At 38.7% G+C, this 16,508-nt stretch overlaps 1 protein-coding gene and 1 long non-coding RNA gene across 4 annotated transcripts in view; one reads left to right on the forward strand and one right to left on the reverse strand.

The window, feature by feature from the left end:
* LOC125964180 (uncharacterized) overlaps window positions 1–16,508 on the forward strand; it is a 672,498-nt gene that overhangs the window by 468,858 nt on the left and 187,132 nt on the right. The gene's annotated exons all lie outside the window — the stretch shown is intronic.
* TTC29 (tetratricopeptide repeat domain 29) overlaps window positions 1–16,508 on the reverse strand; it is a 249,929-nt gene that overhangs the window by 108,003 nt on the left and 125,418 nt on the right. For both annotated transcript variants that reach the window (XM_033402828.2, XM_049708815.1), the window contains exon 8: window positions 1,807–1,930. In XM_033402828.2, the coding sequence (XP_033258719.1) occupies window positions 1,807–1,930 (124 nt within the window). The remainder of the gene's footprint in view (window positions 1–1,806; window positions 1,931–16,508) is intronic.

Below are 16,508 nucleotides of genomic sequence, written 5' to 3' on the forward strand. Positions count from 1 at the left end.
CAAATGCTGGAGCGGGTGTGGAGAAAAGGGAACCCTCTTGCACTGTTGGTGGGAATGTAAATTGATACAGCCACTATAGAGAACAGTATGGAGGTTCCTTAAAAAACTAAAAATAGAATTACCATATGATCCAGCAATCCCACTACTAGGCATATACCCAGAGAAAACCATAATTCAAAAAGACACATGCACTCCAATGTTCATTGCAGCACTATTTACAATAGCCAGGTCATGGAAGCAACCTAAGTGCCCATCGACAGACAAACAGATAAAGAAGATGTGGTACATATATAAAATGGAATATTACTCAGCCATAAAAAGGAACGAAACTGAGTCATTTGTTGAGACATAGATGGATCTAGAGACAGAGTGAAGTAAGTCAGAAAGAGAACAACAAATATCATATATTAACGCATGTATGTGGAACCTAGAAAAATGGTACAGATGAACCGGTTTGCAGGGCAGAAGCTGAGACACAGATGTAGAGAACAAACGTATGAACACCAAGAGGGGAAAGCCGTGGGGGTCTGGGGATGGTGGGGTGCTGAATTGGGCGATTGGGATTGACATGTATACACTGATGTGTATAAAATTGATGACTAATAAGAATCTGCTGTATAAAAAAATAAAATAAACATTAAAAAAAGCCTAAATAATTCTGAAATAATCAAAATCAATTATATGGCAAATAAAGGATTATAGTCGTTCAGGGTATGGGTTTGAATACCACTGCCGCCTGGAAGCTTGGAGACCTGGCGTAGGTTACTCAAACCCTCTGAGCCTCGGGAAAAGGGGAATTGTGTGGTATCACATAAGGATATGGAGATTAAGAATGGCTGTACCGCTTTATATAGATGGCACTTGCTTCCCCTGCCAAGTACTGTTCTAAGTCCCTGCCATATATTAAGTCAACATTCACAGCAACCCTATGAGGTGAGAAAATTGAAGTGTTCAGAAGGTAAGTAGCTTGTCTCAGGTCACAGATCTTATTAGGGAAAAAACTGGGCTTTTACTCCAGTATGGTCTCAGAGTTAGTACTTTTCATTACTATATACAGTCTCTCAAAAAGATTCAGACAAGGGGTATCAACACAGCGTGAGAATGTCACTACCCTCAAAAATGATAGATCCTACTCGTGATCAAAACTGCAATTATAACTGGAGAAACAAGCCTTTTTCATACTGCTTCTAAAGGAGAATCTGCATAATAAAAGATAAAGTCAGGAGAAAATAAACCAGAAGTCCATTATGATGAATGCATTTCACGAGTAATAGCCCCTGAATGAGATACTTTTAGACTTTTTCCTCTTCTTTCCCTTTTTTTTCACATAGCCAACCTGTTGCTAGATTTCCATATTTCCTTCAGAATTACTCTTGGGATTGTCTGTTCTTCACTTGAGGGACTTAATGGAGGCATCGCAGCTGGATTAATAAAACAAGAATTTGTAGCAAGAGAGGTGAATGTTAGTGCCAGCAGATAAGAACCAACTGTTATAACAAAGTTTCTTTGAATTGACATATTTTAATTGCTCTTCAAATCCCAAATCACTTGACTCTGACTTGGATGTGAAGATAGGAATCAGCGTTAGCAGATTGTGGTGACTGGGTTAAGGTGGCGATCAGGTCCTGGAAGAGGAAGAAGTAAGAGGCATTTCTCTTCCCAGTCACTGCCTTGTGCATTGACTAAGTCCTGCAGTCCTGGGGCCATTCTGTACAACATGCTATGCGAAGGTGAGGATCAAATAAAAACAGAAGTTTAAAATTCTGCAAATTTCTCCCGTATAAGCAAGAAACACATTATACTCACTTTTTCGTTGTAGATGTCTCCAAGTATTGTACTTGCTCTCACAAAATCTAGGCTTTGAAAATTTTTTCTTGCAATTTTCACAACTTTTTTCAAGTATTTCACTGCTTCTGCCATCTGTCCTTGGCTAGAAAAAATAAAATAAGAAACTACTGGAGTGTCATCTCATTTAATATCACAGTAAAGAGAAGATTGTTTTGTGTCTTTGCTTTAGAAAGTGTAAGACAGTTATCAGGATAATGAAATGTAAAGTGCATATTTTAAAAATATGTGGCTCGTCTTGGACGGAGTATACAGTGAGTTAGAACTTAAGCCTTTAAACTCTTATGCATTGCTGGTAGGATTGTAAAATAGTGCAGCTGCTTGGAAAAACAACTTGTCAGTTCTTCAAAAAGTATAATATACAGTTACTATATGACCCAAGAATTCCACTCCTATGTATATACCCAAGAGAAATGAAAACACAAACACTTGGACATGAATGTTCATATCAATGCTATAATAATAGCTAAGAAGTGGAAACAACCCAAATGTCTATCAATTGACTGGGAAGCAAAATGTGCCATACTCGTACAGTGGAACATTATTCAGCCACAAAAAGGAACGCAGTAGTGATACATACTACGACATGGATAAACCTTGAAAATATGTGAAGTGAAAGACGCCAGTTACACAAAAAAACCCACATATTGTATGATTCCATCTACATGAAATGTCCAGAACAGGCGAATCTATAGAAACAGGAAGTAGGTTAGTAGTTACTAGAGGCCATGGGGGTGTGCGTGGGGAATTTGGGAGTGGCTGCTAATGGGTGTGGGTTTCTTTTTGAAGTGAAGAAAATTATCTGAAATTAAATAGTGGCGATGGCTGCACAACTCTGTGAACATACTAAGAACTACTGAATTGTAGACTTTAAAAGGAGAAATGTATGGTATATGGATTATATCTCAGTAAAGCTGTTATTTTTTTTTGAAAAAATAGAACCTCTAAAAAGGTTGAAAATTTCCACATTCCTTTGCAAATGAAACCAGTTCTTTGAGGGGAGTCATATGCGATTCATATAATACCTTCTGGAGGTATTAGAACAAATATGATGAAAACAGAGGATTCTGAAATCTCCTAACCAGGATTCAAGGAAGGAAAGATAAAGCCTGAAGATGGAAGGAGCCTGGCTCCTCGCACAAGAATCTGGCAAACGGCAAGAATTTACATAAACAAGAGATAAGACTTTATTGTCATACGTCACTGAGATTTTGGCGCCTGTTAGCACAGCTCAAATAACCCAGAATGACTAAAACAAGTTTGGCTATTTTTTTTTTCTTTCATAAAGAATAGAGGGGTCAGTCAGATCATTATACTGTACATCATTATACTGTAAAATTAGTGCTGTATGTTAATAACATCTCAATAAAACTGGAAGAAAAAATAATAAAGTACTTGTATCTAGAATATTGAACAAACAAATAAATAATACGTGGGGAGTATCGGCCAAAAAAAATAAGAGAGGCACACCATTTTAAAGATTTCAATGAATTATATTCAGAAACTTCTATTATTTGAATTTTGCTCTCATTTTACAAATCTGAGTCCGAAATACTCATTAGTTCCTCATGATCTGAATGCTACCCCAAAGATACACAAATCTTAGTTTCATATGAGTAAGAGCTAAACAGTAAAATAAGAAGTGGAAAGAGTCTAAAAATTTCTCTAAAGGAGCTAATTATTTGAAAGCCAGTCTAAAGAGACGGGCTCTTTTCTTCTAGGAGCCATTTGTAGTGAGGTCCTATGTGAAGAACACTTGGGGGCCTACAAGATTAAGAACCAAGGTGAAAAATCCTTGAGCAACCAAAGAGACAAACAGTAATTTTTGAAAACAGCTCCATCCACGGTATCATAAGCTGTGACTGCCTTTTGCAGAGGTAGTTGAAGCCAAAGTCCTGCTCAAGGGACATTTGACTGCTGATTCAAGGACTGCTGATTCTGAGCCACAAAGAATTAAAACGTTATGGACAAAGCAAGAAGCGATTTCAAAATAATGGCTCCAAATTAAGCATGCTGAAGAAATTCAATATCTGTTGAATGTCTGGCTTTTTTTTTTTTTTTTTTTGGTCAATCCCTAAAAAAGAATGGTGAATCTAAGACGATATGCAATTCCACTATTAAATCATGTCAGAACTTTTGAAATTGTTTTATTAAAGTGACAAAATCCAGAATTTAGAGATTTTAAAATAACAAAAACCCCTGTAATTGTGTTCTTCAGTGGAGCATAATAAAGGGAAAACTCTTACTCCTGAACATGTCTGAATCCCTAGAACTACCTCCCTCTCTTTGCTTTCATAGGTCAGCAGTTCCCAGTGAGCATCTGTGCCACGACCCTTAATAAATCACAAGATGAAATTCTGAAAGGAAGAGGTTGTTTTACAATTAAGCTGATTCTTGCATGGGCATTTCTTTATGTTTATAGGGCAAGGATTTACTCATAGGAGCTCCAGATAGGATGGTGTCAAATATGGCATATGGAGAAGTTTGCTACAAATTTTTAAATTATTGCAACTATAGAAAAATTTTTAACTCTAATACATATTTCACTGATTCTAAAACACCTACTTTCACATATTTTAACATTTCTGAAATCAGGATCCCTTAGAACAGGTGGCATCTTATAATCTCTGTCAGACAGAGAGCAGTCAAGTCATAGCTGTTGCTGGATTTGTCCGTGTTTCTGGTTATGACTTGCAATCGCAATGCCTTGATCTTTCTGTCAACAACTATTAAAGGATAATTTCAGAGAGAAATATGAGGACTGGTTGTTTTCTAAAAATCTTTCACTGAAGTTCTGGAAGATAAGAAAGTACTGGCTTCAAGATTGGCAGACTGAGTATCCATGACTTGGAAGAAATACTGGAGGGGGTATTGGGGCACTATTTTAAGAAAGGCTACATAGCACCAACATTCTTGATGACACAAAAGATAATATGGATGAGGAAAAAAAGACAGTGTCAATTCTGAGTTTAAAAGTGATTCAGAAAAATTGGACTTTGAATGGAAAGATGTTTGAGGAGTATAATAAACTTACTTTGTCTATATTTTCTTTTTACATGAATTCTCAAGAGTCGTAAAAAATACCTATGTGTGAGTCTAAAATAGCTCTTTTTTTAAGTATAAGATCAAAATTCTAAACAATAGGAAAATATTATGTCACAGTTTAGTTAGAATATTTTTCTTCCTTGGGTATGTAGGGTGTGTAGTCCAATAAAAAAAAGTTAGATTCGGTGAATGTGAAAATAGAGCTACTCGTTCAGTATAATGGATTAGGTTAGTTCATTGGTTAGTAAATTTTTGATTAAAATTTGCTAGGAAGTTTAAAATTCACATTAAATTTATATGTGTATACATGATATGACTAGGACATATGAGATTGAACAACTCTAAAACTGGTCTAATTACTTTATAGTTCTAATAAATTTCTATCTGTACTGACTCAATTTAATTTTATGCAAAAATTAACTTACCTAATTTTTTCTTTGTGTTTATGTCATATGTGTATAGCCATAAAGCAATCAAATAGTCAACACTGTTCTGTTTGTATGCTGGGCATCAAAATATTAACAGTTCTAACCTTACACACTTATTTGTGAAATGGCCCTCATTTTCCTGGTTGCAGTTAAAATAGGAAAAGTTAACATTCACCCAAATCTCTGAGCAACTAGAACTCACCACAGAATCATTTTTTCCAAGAATATCTATAATCAATAATCAATGAGCATTACCATATGCAATAAATAGTTGGAAAAGCACTAAGAAGTAAGATAAAAGGTAATATTTGGTTTTTAGTGGTAAGAACTTGAGATTTGTCACACCAGAAATGGTCAGTATACGGAATAAATAAGTTCATGCAAAAACATTTTCATACATTTAGAATTTTCATAAAATAATCCCATGAATGGGGTGCATATGTTAGCATCACTATTGGGAAAATTAAATTTGTTTGGCTGTTTTACGAAATCAAATAAAATGAGTTGGAAAATTATGCTTATAACCAAGGAAGAATTATCTAAGATTAGAACTCATATTTAACTTGGAAAAAATGTCAAACTGCCGTGAAACACTGACTGAAATGAAATATTTTGTCTAAGTGCTATTATTCTATAACCTGTATGGAAATAAACACAGCAGCTCTGAGGAAAAACTGCATATCATTAGTCCACAGTCTTTGATCTATACTAAGCACTTAATAAAATTAGTCTTTAAATGTCAAAAAAAGAGGGGTGAATTGTATGGTTATTTAAAAGGATAAAACCTTTAAAAAGTTTCTATCCCCAGAGCTGGGTCTCTGGCAAGGACAGAGAAAGGGCATAGGCAGCCTTGTGACGAAGCGGACCGTGGAACAAACGTGCCGTGACAAAGGCACACGCATGACGCTGGGACTGATTCACGGACAGGAAGCCTGTTCCAACGGCGAGAGGCGAGGGGCAGCTTCCTGCAGGAGCTGGGGAGGAGAGCAGAGGCCATGGGGGAGGTCTCCTTGGAGATGTGATGCTTCTGCCCTCTCCAGGGGACTGGAATGTTCCACCTGACTGTTCCACAAAGGAATGGAAGTGAAAACAGGTAGCAGGTCCCTTTTGCCTATTAAACTAACATTAAAATGTATTTAGTGGAAATACCTAGTGCTGGCAACAGTGTAATGAAATTGGCATTCTTGTATATCTCTGGAAGCATCTGGTAAACCAGCAAATGGGAATAATAATAATAATAAATAATAATAATGAATTGGAAAGTATCAGTTAACACACCTGAGGAGCTATTATAAATTTTTGTATCATTGGGCTCTGCGATCAGACATGTGGAAATCTGTCCTAATGGATGTTGTTTTAAATAGAAGGGGAATGATATTCACCACTGCATTAGTCTGCAAACAAGTGGAATCAAAATAGGTGTCAAAGAATGGTTATGTAAATTGATTCTAACAACGCAGTGGTTAGTGGCCTAAAAAATTTTTTCTGAAGAAATTCATCCACCTGCAAATAAAAATCTTAAGATATGTTCAGTTAAAAATCATGACTCAAATTTTACTACATATGTTTGCAAATATCTAATAAATAATAAACACTGGGGAAAAATACTGGAAGGAATTACAACAAAATAACAGTGCTGTCATTAAGATGAAAAAAAAAAGTTTATAAAAGCTGAAGGGTAGTTTGTCCTTGCAAGTGTCCCTCAGTGGTGAAATCTCAGGTATCACTAAAATCACCTATACAAGTGGCAAAATGCTTAGAAAGACATACAGGTTCTAGCAGAGTGCTTGGCATGTATTAGGCCTTCATATATTTCTGAATAAAGAAACAGTCGAAAATTTGAGAAGGGAAACACTTATGTAGTACACATAAAAGTTAAGCTTCCAGGTAAGTCATTGGAGAACCTGTCATTGGATATTTGGAGACCATGACTGTAAACTCCTGTATCCTGGATATTTCAGTAACATCAAGAACATCTTTTTAGGGCTCCCCTGGTGGCGCAGTGGTTGGGAGTCCGCCTGCTGATGCAGGGGACACGGGTCCGGGAGGATCCCACATGCCGCGGAGCGGCTGGGCCCGTGGGCCATGGCCGTTGAGCCTGCGCATCTGGAGCCTGTGCTCTGCAGCGGGAGAGGCCACAGCAGTGAGAGGCCCGCGTACCGCAAAAAAAAAAAAAAAAAAACTTTTTATTTTGGGAACATCTTTGAGAGACTATCAAACACCCTAGAATGTTCTCATGACTGGGGAATATGGATCCTGCCACTAAACAGTTTCACTGTTTGGAGAGATTAATTTATACATTCATATGCGGGATTAACTGTGATAAGTACTATGAACTGTCTGTAGTGCTTTGAAACCTGGAGCACATTCATTTGAATATCTTTGCAAGAGCAGGTCTAGTGTTTGTGGGGTAAATTTGGTCTTAAAAGGGAGCCAAAAGGATATGGGGCCAAATCTAGTGAATACAATGGGGATCTCAAAGCATCAATAGAAATTTGAAAAATTGTAATATGCATTGTGGGAGATATCTTTGAACGGCATAAAAGGTTTAGTGTGCTTACAGAGTCACAGGCTGTTTGCTCCACTCCATCTTTCTTCCTCTTCCACCCTTACCCAGGCCTTCAGCACAGGTTGGGGGTCACTGCTGTTAACCATCCATCTTTCTCCAAATGTTTCTCCCTGTCTAGTGCCTAGCACTCCCAGCCAGTCTCTTATTCTCTCATTTTTCCTATATCTCTCATTTTCTCAGTATCTTACTGACACTGAGGTCTCTGTTTACCCAAAGTTGGCTGTTTGCAGGGTTCTGTCCAAGGCCTTTCTCTCCCCTCCATTAAATGCTTCTATGGGCAATTTCATATAATGCTACGGTATGTTCTAATTCCTATATGCACATGCCTGGCACATCTATATTTCTAGCCCTGATTTCCCCCTGTACTTCACATCCATATTTCCAATTGTCCAGACATACAAGGCATGCAAAGGAAGACAGTTCCCTCCAAGTGATGTCATCTAATGATGAGAATGATGGCATTCTGGGAATTAATCATCAGGAAACCCTTTTATAGTGTAGCGGTATAAAGTGTTCACAAGTAATTTAATGTATTTTGTTCTAAAAATGGGATTACCCAGAGAGATTATTTTCTGTGTTTTCTAAACGTGTCTCTAGATCCTTTTGGCTGTTTTCAAAGATCAAGCCCACCTCTCAATCAGTGATGTGTGGCTACAGGAGCTATTCAAAAGGATATGCGACAGCTCAGAAAGTATTTCAAAAGAGTTTGATTTTAAGCAGGTAGTGGCAGGATTAGAGGTGTAACGTTGCATAACCTCCCAAGATTTGATGAGAACAACATTTATTTTCATAGATAAGCTGTGGTATGTTTGTGAAAATAAATTAAATTGCTTTAAAATCACTATGTGTGCTATGGTGGATATTAGAAAGATGTAAGCTTGAATCCCAGTTTGGCCTCTTAGACGAATAAGTTTGATGACATCTGCACTCTTTCTCAGCTTGTTTCCTCATTTTTTTGTTTGTTTGTTTCCTCATTTTAAAAATGGCCATAAGTTACTGTGAAATGAAAAACTACATATATGTAAAACCTGGCACATAGTAACAATTCAATAAATGACAGCTAGTTATTACTATTACCTCTCAGTGAAATAAAAAGCTATCATATCCATAGCTCTCTACTTGGTATTATCTGCCACCAGCTGATAGAAAAGTCAATTTAGCTAAGCATTACTGTTTGAAAGTCTTCCATTATGCAACGAATTAAACACACATTCTGCAAGACAGGCACATACAGCCTTGATGTCTATTTTCTAGGGGGCACAGTCAAAGAACTAACACTTTTTGTTTACTTGAGTATCAGGTACTGTCAATGCATTCTTTTTTCCTTTCTTATTGGTAAAAGAATGCTCCACATATCAGAAATGGAATGGAATTTTATATTCCCAAAGTTGTGAATACTGCTTGCGTGTTTTTTTTTTTTTTTTTTTTTTGCGGTACGCGGGCCTCTCACTGCTGTGGCCTCTCCCGTTGCGGAGCACAGGCTCTGGACACGCAGGCTCAGCGGCCATGGCTCACGGGCCCAGCCGCTCCACGGCATGTGGGATCATCCCGGACCGGGGCACGAACCCGTGTCCCCTGCATCGGCAGGCGGACTCTCAACCACTGCGCCACCAGGGAAGCCTGAATACTGCTTTTTATGATTCCGTTCTCACCTTTTCATAACAACATTATGAATAATCTTCTTCCACACTTCAGCATAGTTCAATTCTCCAGAAAAATTATGAATTGTTTGAGGAATATTTCAAATGCAGACATGGAGTAAAATATCATGAGAGGTGCACTCATTAATTTAAAATTTGTTTTGTGGAAGTAAAATGGTATTGAGAGAGCTCAAGAGTATAAAAAATTAGTAAATAAAATAGTTATTTTACTTAGAATTTTAAGCAAACTTGCGGATTTCTAGGACTAAATTTATCATATTAGTGTTAACTCTCAAAGATCTTTCTTGTACTGTAATATTCAAGAAAAAATTGCTGAAATAAGAAAAAAGTAGAGACTTTGCATAGCATTTTAAAACTGTAGGGGAAGATTACTATTTTTATTCAGTAAAAATGGATTCACTGAAGCTTATTTATGTTCATGTTTCTAAAAGCTGATCTATTTTTTTAACATCTTATTTAAAATTTTTTTTAACATCTTTATTGGAGTATAATTGTTTTACAATGTTGTGTTAGTTTCTGCTGTATAACAAAATGAATCAGCTATATGTATCCATATATCCCCATATCCCCTGCCTCTTGTGTCTCCCTCCCACCCTCCCTATCCCACCCCTCTAGGTCGTCACAAAGCACCGAGCTGATCTCCCTGTGCGATGCAGCTGCATCCCACTAGCTATCTATTTTGCCTTTGGTAGTGTATATATGTCAATGTCACTCTCACTTCGTCCCAGCTTACCCTTCCCTCTCCCCATGTCCTCAAGTCCATTCTCTACGTCTGCGTCTTTATTCCTGTCCTGCCCCTAGGTTCATCGGAACCATGTTGGGTTTTTTTTAGATTCCATATATACGTGTTATAAAAGCTGATCTATTTTTGATGGAAGAACATTTTGGATTAGGTTTGGCTGGCTGAGGATTGTTAAATCACAACATACACAAACAAAAAAACGAGTTCAGTGAACAAGAAACACAACAGCATAAATAAATAACTAACTATCGCTGGGTGAGTCAAGTTGTTTTTCTCACAAAGGAGCAACAGATCTCCAAAACATCCAGAATTATCTGGAACTTGTTCTAACAAATAATGCTAGAGAAAAAGGCTTCCTATTATAACTTATATGCCCCACTCAGTGAATGTACAGTGCTGTAGCCAGGAAAGTTGTTAATATAGCATCTGAAATATAAACATTATATGCTGCTTAAATGATTTCCAAATTTAAAAGTTAGCAATAGATTTAGAAACCAGTCGTTCTTTGGAAGGGGAGGAATCAAATATATTCTTACAGAAAAGCTACAGATTATTTGTATAAGTTAAAGGACAAGGTTAAAATGTTAGACGAATATTAATTCCAGTTTTCTATATGCAGTGCACAGGTGCAACTTGAACAGCATATTATATGGTATAATCATTAAATTCATTCAACCAGACCTTAGAGAGTTAAAAACATATATTCTGAGGAACAGGACTCCTCGGTCCAAAGAATGAGAATGAAACAGTGCAGAATATTTGTGTATCAAGGTGATTCCAGTTTCCAACTGGGAAAACAGGACTGTTAACACCCACATCCCCTGACAACTGTCCAATTATGTATATCACACTTGGCCTACTGTTTGCAGTAGAAGTAATCAATAAAGGATGTGGTTGAGTGAACATAGATTTTGGTTGAACCAATGCATGAAAACTTAATCATTTACTCAGAGAGAAGAAATCAAATAGAGCAGAGATGAAACAGCCACTGAGGGGTTTGTTGATTGTGCCACCAAGTTTGTGGGCCACGGATGAAAGTAATAAGGCAAATGGAATCAGTGACAGGAGAAAATGTGAAAAGCTATTCTTAATTTCATGAATTAATAGAAATGTTTTGATGTATTTTGGGGGGTCAGTTTTAGGAAATTTCACATCAAAGCCTGGATGTTCCATTTTAAAGAATATATGAAAATTACTAGGGCATGTCATTTCTCTCAAGCAAGAAGAAATTAATTTTCAGCTATAACAGAAAGGGTAATTTTCACACTTGAAACTTTGTACTGATTGATTTAAAGATCTCCACTGTGGAAAATTTTCTAGGAAATAATTTAACCCGAGTTTGCAAGAAAATTTAACAGTTGGTAAGGAATAAACCCAGAGATGGGCAATTGTGACCAGTATGTCTTGAATGACTCTCATTTTTGTGATTTTCCCCCTAGATTCTTTTTAAAAGTCATCCTGATTATTTGGAGAGTTGTAGCATTTCAGTAAATGAGGCAAAAAAAAAAAAATGCCATAAGGAAAATAAGGATTTTTCCCTCTATATTTACTCAAATTGTTTATCTATGTAATAATAATATTTAGTTGGTAATTTCTCAACTCACTATCTCTTTGTTTTATGGACCATAATTCTGGCTTTTATAGCTGTGTCATAGGCAATTTTTCTCATTTTAGAATACTTTTTTTTTTTCACCAGTATTCCAAGTAGGAGGGGAAAAGACATTGTAAATCCTTATTTTTCTGTTATGCTACTTAAACCCTTGTGCAATTAATATAATTCAGACCAATAGCAAAAATAAAAAACCCTGCTCACTATTGAAACCTTCATCAATAACCCTAATGCCAGGGCTGAGCCTAGCCTTACCAAATGGGCAACTGTATTACCAAGTCCTGAGTCTTGAGGGAATGTGGCATGTTTTTCAATTGAAGGCTTAGTATAAATTCTTATAACCATTTTAGACGCTTCCAGCATCACAGCTTATTCACCTTTCATGCATGCTCTGCTGATGGCCTTAAACACACACTTATCCTAGACATGGCTATCCTCTTCCATTTCCTTTAAAGAGATAAAATATGTTTATAGAGATAGGCTCCCATTAGTGAAACTTGTGCAATTGCACAGGGTAGGAGAGAGAGATTTAGAGGTGATGCTAAGCTTCATATGCAGCTTGATTTATTTTTCAGTCACCACAACAATAATTTCCTCTATTTTGGTTGTGCTCCATTTCTTGCATGTTACTGCTAATCTGGGGACAGTTTAGGGTGATGAAAGGGATATATGTGTGTGTGCGCGCATTTGTGCATTTGTGTGTGTGTGCATGTGTCAAAGAACACCAAGCCCTTGAAGTGAAATATTCTAAAAATGACCACAAAATGTATATCAAAATACTTCTAGTAATTAGTGGACTCAAGTTAATAAGGCTTATCAGATATCTAGGGTGCTGTTGCCTACATGTATATAGAATTTTTGTTTTTGAAACATATGTTTCTGAGTTATCGTGCACAAATGGTGAAAGAATATGCTGAGGTTTACACTCCCCTGAGTGCTCCTCCAAATACAGCAACAGTGCAGCAAAATGGCAGATTTGGATTGGAAATCCTGCGGTGGCCTTGGGACACTATTTCCTTATGACCTCAGAGGAAGCTTTTCCTGTACTCTTTTGTGCATTACATAACATTATACAAATAAGAACCCATGCCTACCATACAAATCATTGATGACTTCATTGGTATTTTAGTAGATGGGAATTCTTACAAGTGGAATTCACTTCATTTGGTATAAAAGTGAGATGGGGATACATTTTCTTGCCCATTATATGTTTGCCCCAAGGCAGGTTGCTAGATTGTTGAGAGTGTTGGAATATAATCGTCCCCAGTCCTACCAGAAACATACCCTACTTCATGATATATCAAACATAGCTGGATCCGAAGGGCTCCAATCAACATGGTGGAACAGAAGGACCTGGAGCTCACCTCCTCCCACAAATACACCAAAAATACTTCTACATGTGGAAAAATTCTGACAGAATACCTACTAAATGCTGGCACAAGATCTCAGACAGTCAAAATTGAAAGAAAGATCACCATGTAACCATGCAGGATGAAAGAAAAAAAAGAGAAAAATAGGAATTGTGACAGGACCTGTGACCCTGGGAGAGAGTTGTGAAAGAGGGAAGGTTCCCTCACCCTGGGAAGCCTCCTTCATGGGTGAGAAGATCAGCTGGGACAGGAAGGGAACTTCAGAGGTTCAGAGAAGAGTGCAGCAACCAGCTTGCAGCAGGCAGAACAGAGAGACCTACACAGATAGTCCGTGTCACCTCACTGCACTCCCCAGCCCAATATGTACATTTGCTGGTGTGCACAGGGGCTGGGTGCTGAAACTCAGGCTTCAGAAGACAGACCCAGGGAGAGGACTGGGGTTGGCTTCACAGAGACAGCCTGAAGGGGACAGAGTGTGGGACAGGCTGCAACTGGGGGGGTGTATGCAGAAGGAGCCTGGGCCCTCCATAAAAGTGAAATACCACTGTTAACAGGTACATGAAGGGAGGGGCAGAGCCCACACTATAGTAGCCTCATTCTTGGAGGGCTCACAGCTGGTCTGGCTCCACCTCTATGAGCTCTGGGAGCATGCAAGCAGGTTGCCCACACATGGAGGCTGGGCTGAAATCAGAGCCGATCCCCATGGGCCATGCCACTATGGAAGCAGGGCTGAAATCTGAGTCCTCTCCTTGTGGTTGTGTGATCTATGGATTTATGCCACTGCTGCCACCGCTGGCTTTATAAATTCAGTGCCTGTGGGTCACCCAAGTAGATTACATGTGCTCCCGTGTCTGGGGCAGATCCAGAGTTAGAAGATGTGGGCTTTGTGGGTGCACACACATGGAGACAGGGCAAGGGTCTAGGCTGCTTCCATAGGTCCCATGGCATGTCCAGGTGCGTGACTGCTGTGGTCCTGGTACGTGACTTCAGTGGATCTGTGACTACAAATCTGCACTGGTGGGTTTGTAAACACAGTGCCTGAGGGACACCAAGGCTGACTGCCTGCATTCCACAATTGAGGCACTGCTGAGGACAGTGTCCAAAACAGCGTACTTTGTGAACCCACACAGCAGATGACAGGCAACACCACAGAGCACACTTCCTGGTGGGAAGCTCCTGTGGAGGAATACTCAGTGGCTCCTCTCACAGTGAGAGTGCTCCAGTCCTGCAGAGAGGACCCAAATAAACAAAATAAGAATGAAAGAGGTGAAATAACAACTGATACCACAGAAATAAAAAAAAACATAAAAGAATACTATGAACAATTATATGCCAACAAATTTGACAACCTAGAAAAAATGAACAGGTTTCTAGAAGCATTACAACCCACCAAAACTGAATCAAGAAGAAATAGATATTTTGAGCAGACTGATCACTAGAAGTGAAATAGAATCTGTAAAACAAAATGAAACAAATTCCCTGCAAACAAAAGTCCAGGACCAGATGGCTTCACTGGGGAATTCTACCCAAACATACAAAGGACTCATACCAATTCTTCTCAACCTCTTCCAAAATATTGGAAGGAGGGGACACTCTCAAAGTCATTCTATGAAGCCTGATACCAAAACCAGATAAAGACACTACCAAAAAAGAAAATTACAGGTCATATCTTTGATGAATAAGATGCAAAGATTCTTAACAAAATATTAGAAAACTAAATCCAACAACACATAAAAAAGGTCAAACATCATGATCAAGGTGGACTCCTCCCATGGTCACAAGGATTGTTTAACATATGCAAATCAATCAATGTGATACACCATATCAACCAAAAAAAAAGACAAAAACCACATGATCACCTCAATAGATGCAGAAAGCAGTTGATAAAATTCAACATCCATTCATGATAAAAAGTCTTACCAAAGTGGGTATAGAGGGAACATATCTCAACATAATAAAAGCTATTTATGACAAACCCACAGCCAACATAATACTCAACAATAAAAAGCTGAAAGCCTTACTGCTAAAATCTGGAACAAGACAAGAATGCCCACTCTCACCACTTCTGTTCAACATACTATTAGAAATCCTAGCCACAGCAATCAGACAAGAAAAAGAAATTAAAAGTATCCAGATTGGAAGGGAAGAGGTAAAATTGTCAATATATGCAGATAACATGTTACTCTATGTAGAAAACCCTAAAGACTCCACATAAAAACTACTAGAACTGATAAACAAATTCAGAAAGGTAGCAGGATACAAGATTAATATACAGAAATCTGTTGCATTTCTTTACAATAACAATGAAATATCAGAAAGTAAAAGTAAAAAAAAAAATCCCTTTTAAAGTCACATCAAAAAATAAAATACTTAGGGGGACCTTCAAGATGGTGGAGGAGTAAGATGTGGAGATCACCTTCCTCCCCACAAATACATCAAAAATACACCTACATGTGGAACAACTCCTACAGAACACCTACTGAACACTGGCAGAAGACCTCAGACTTCCCAAAAGGCAAGAAAATCCCCACTTACTTGGGTAGGGCAAAAGAAAAAAGGAAAAACAGAGACAAAAGAATAGGAACTGACTTGCACCTCTGGGAGGCAGCTGTGAAGGAGGAAAATTTCCACACACTAGGGAGCCACTACACTGGCAGAGACAGGGTGTGAGTGGTGGGGGCAAGCTTCAGAGCCATGGAGGAGACTGCAGCACAGGGGTGAAGAGGGCAAAGCAGAGAGATTCCCACAGAGAGGATCGGTGCTGACCAGCACTCACCAGTCTGAGACGCTTGTCTCCTCACCAGCCAGGGTGGGTGGAGTCTGGGAGCTGAGGCTCAGGCTTCGGAGGTCAGACCACAGGAAGTGGACTGGGGTTGGTTGGCTGTGTGAAGACAGCCTGAAGGGGGCTAGTGCATCACAACTAGCTGGGAGGGAGTCAGGTAAAAAGTCTGGACCTGCCGAAGAGGCAAGAGATCATTGTTTCGGGGTGCACAGGAGAGAGGATTCCTTCCCTGTATGCCCACAGAAGGCAGAGCACCGCCTAAGCAAGCTCCAGAGATGGGCGTGAGCTGCGGCTATCAGCTTGGACCCCAGAGATGGTCATGAAATGCTAACGCTGCTGCCACTGCCACGAAGAATCCTGTGTGCAAGCACAGGTTACTACCCCCCCAACCCCCACCCCCACCTCCAGGAGCCTGTGCAGACTGCCACTGCCAGAGTCCTGAAATCCAGGCACAACT

Source organism: Orcinus orca, chromosome 4 (genome assembly GCF_937001465.1).
Source record: "Orcinus orca chromosome 4, mOrcOrc1.1, whole genome shotgun sequence".
NCBI lineage: Eukaryota > Metazoa > Chordata > Mammalia > Artiodactyla > Delphinidae > Orcinus > Orcinus orca.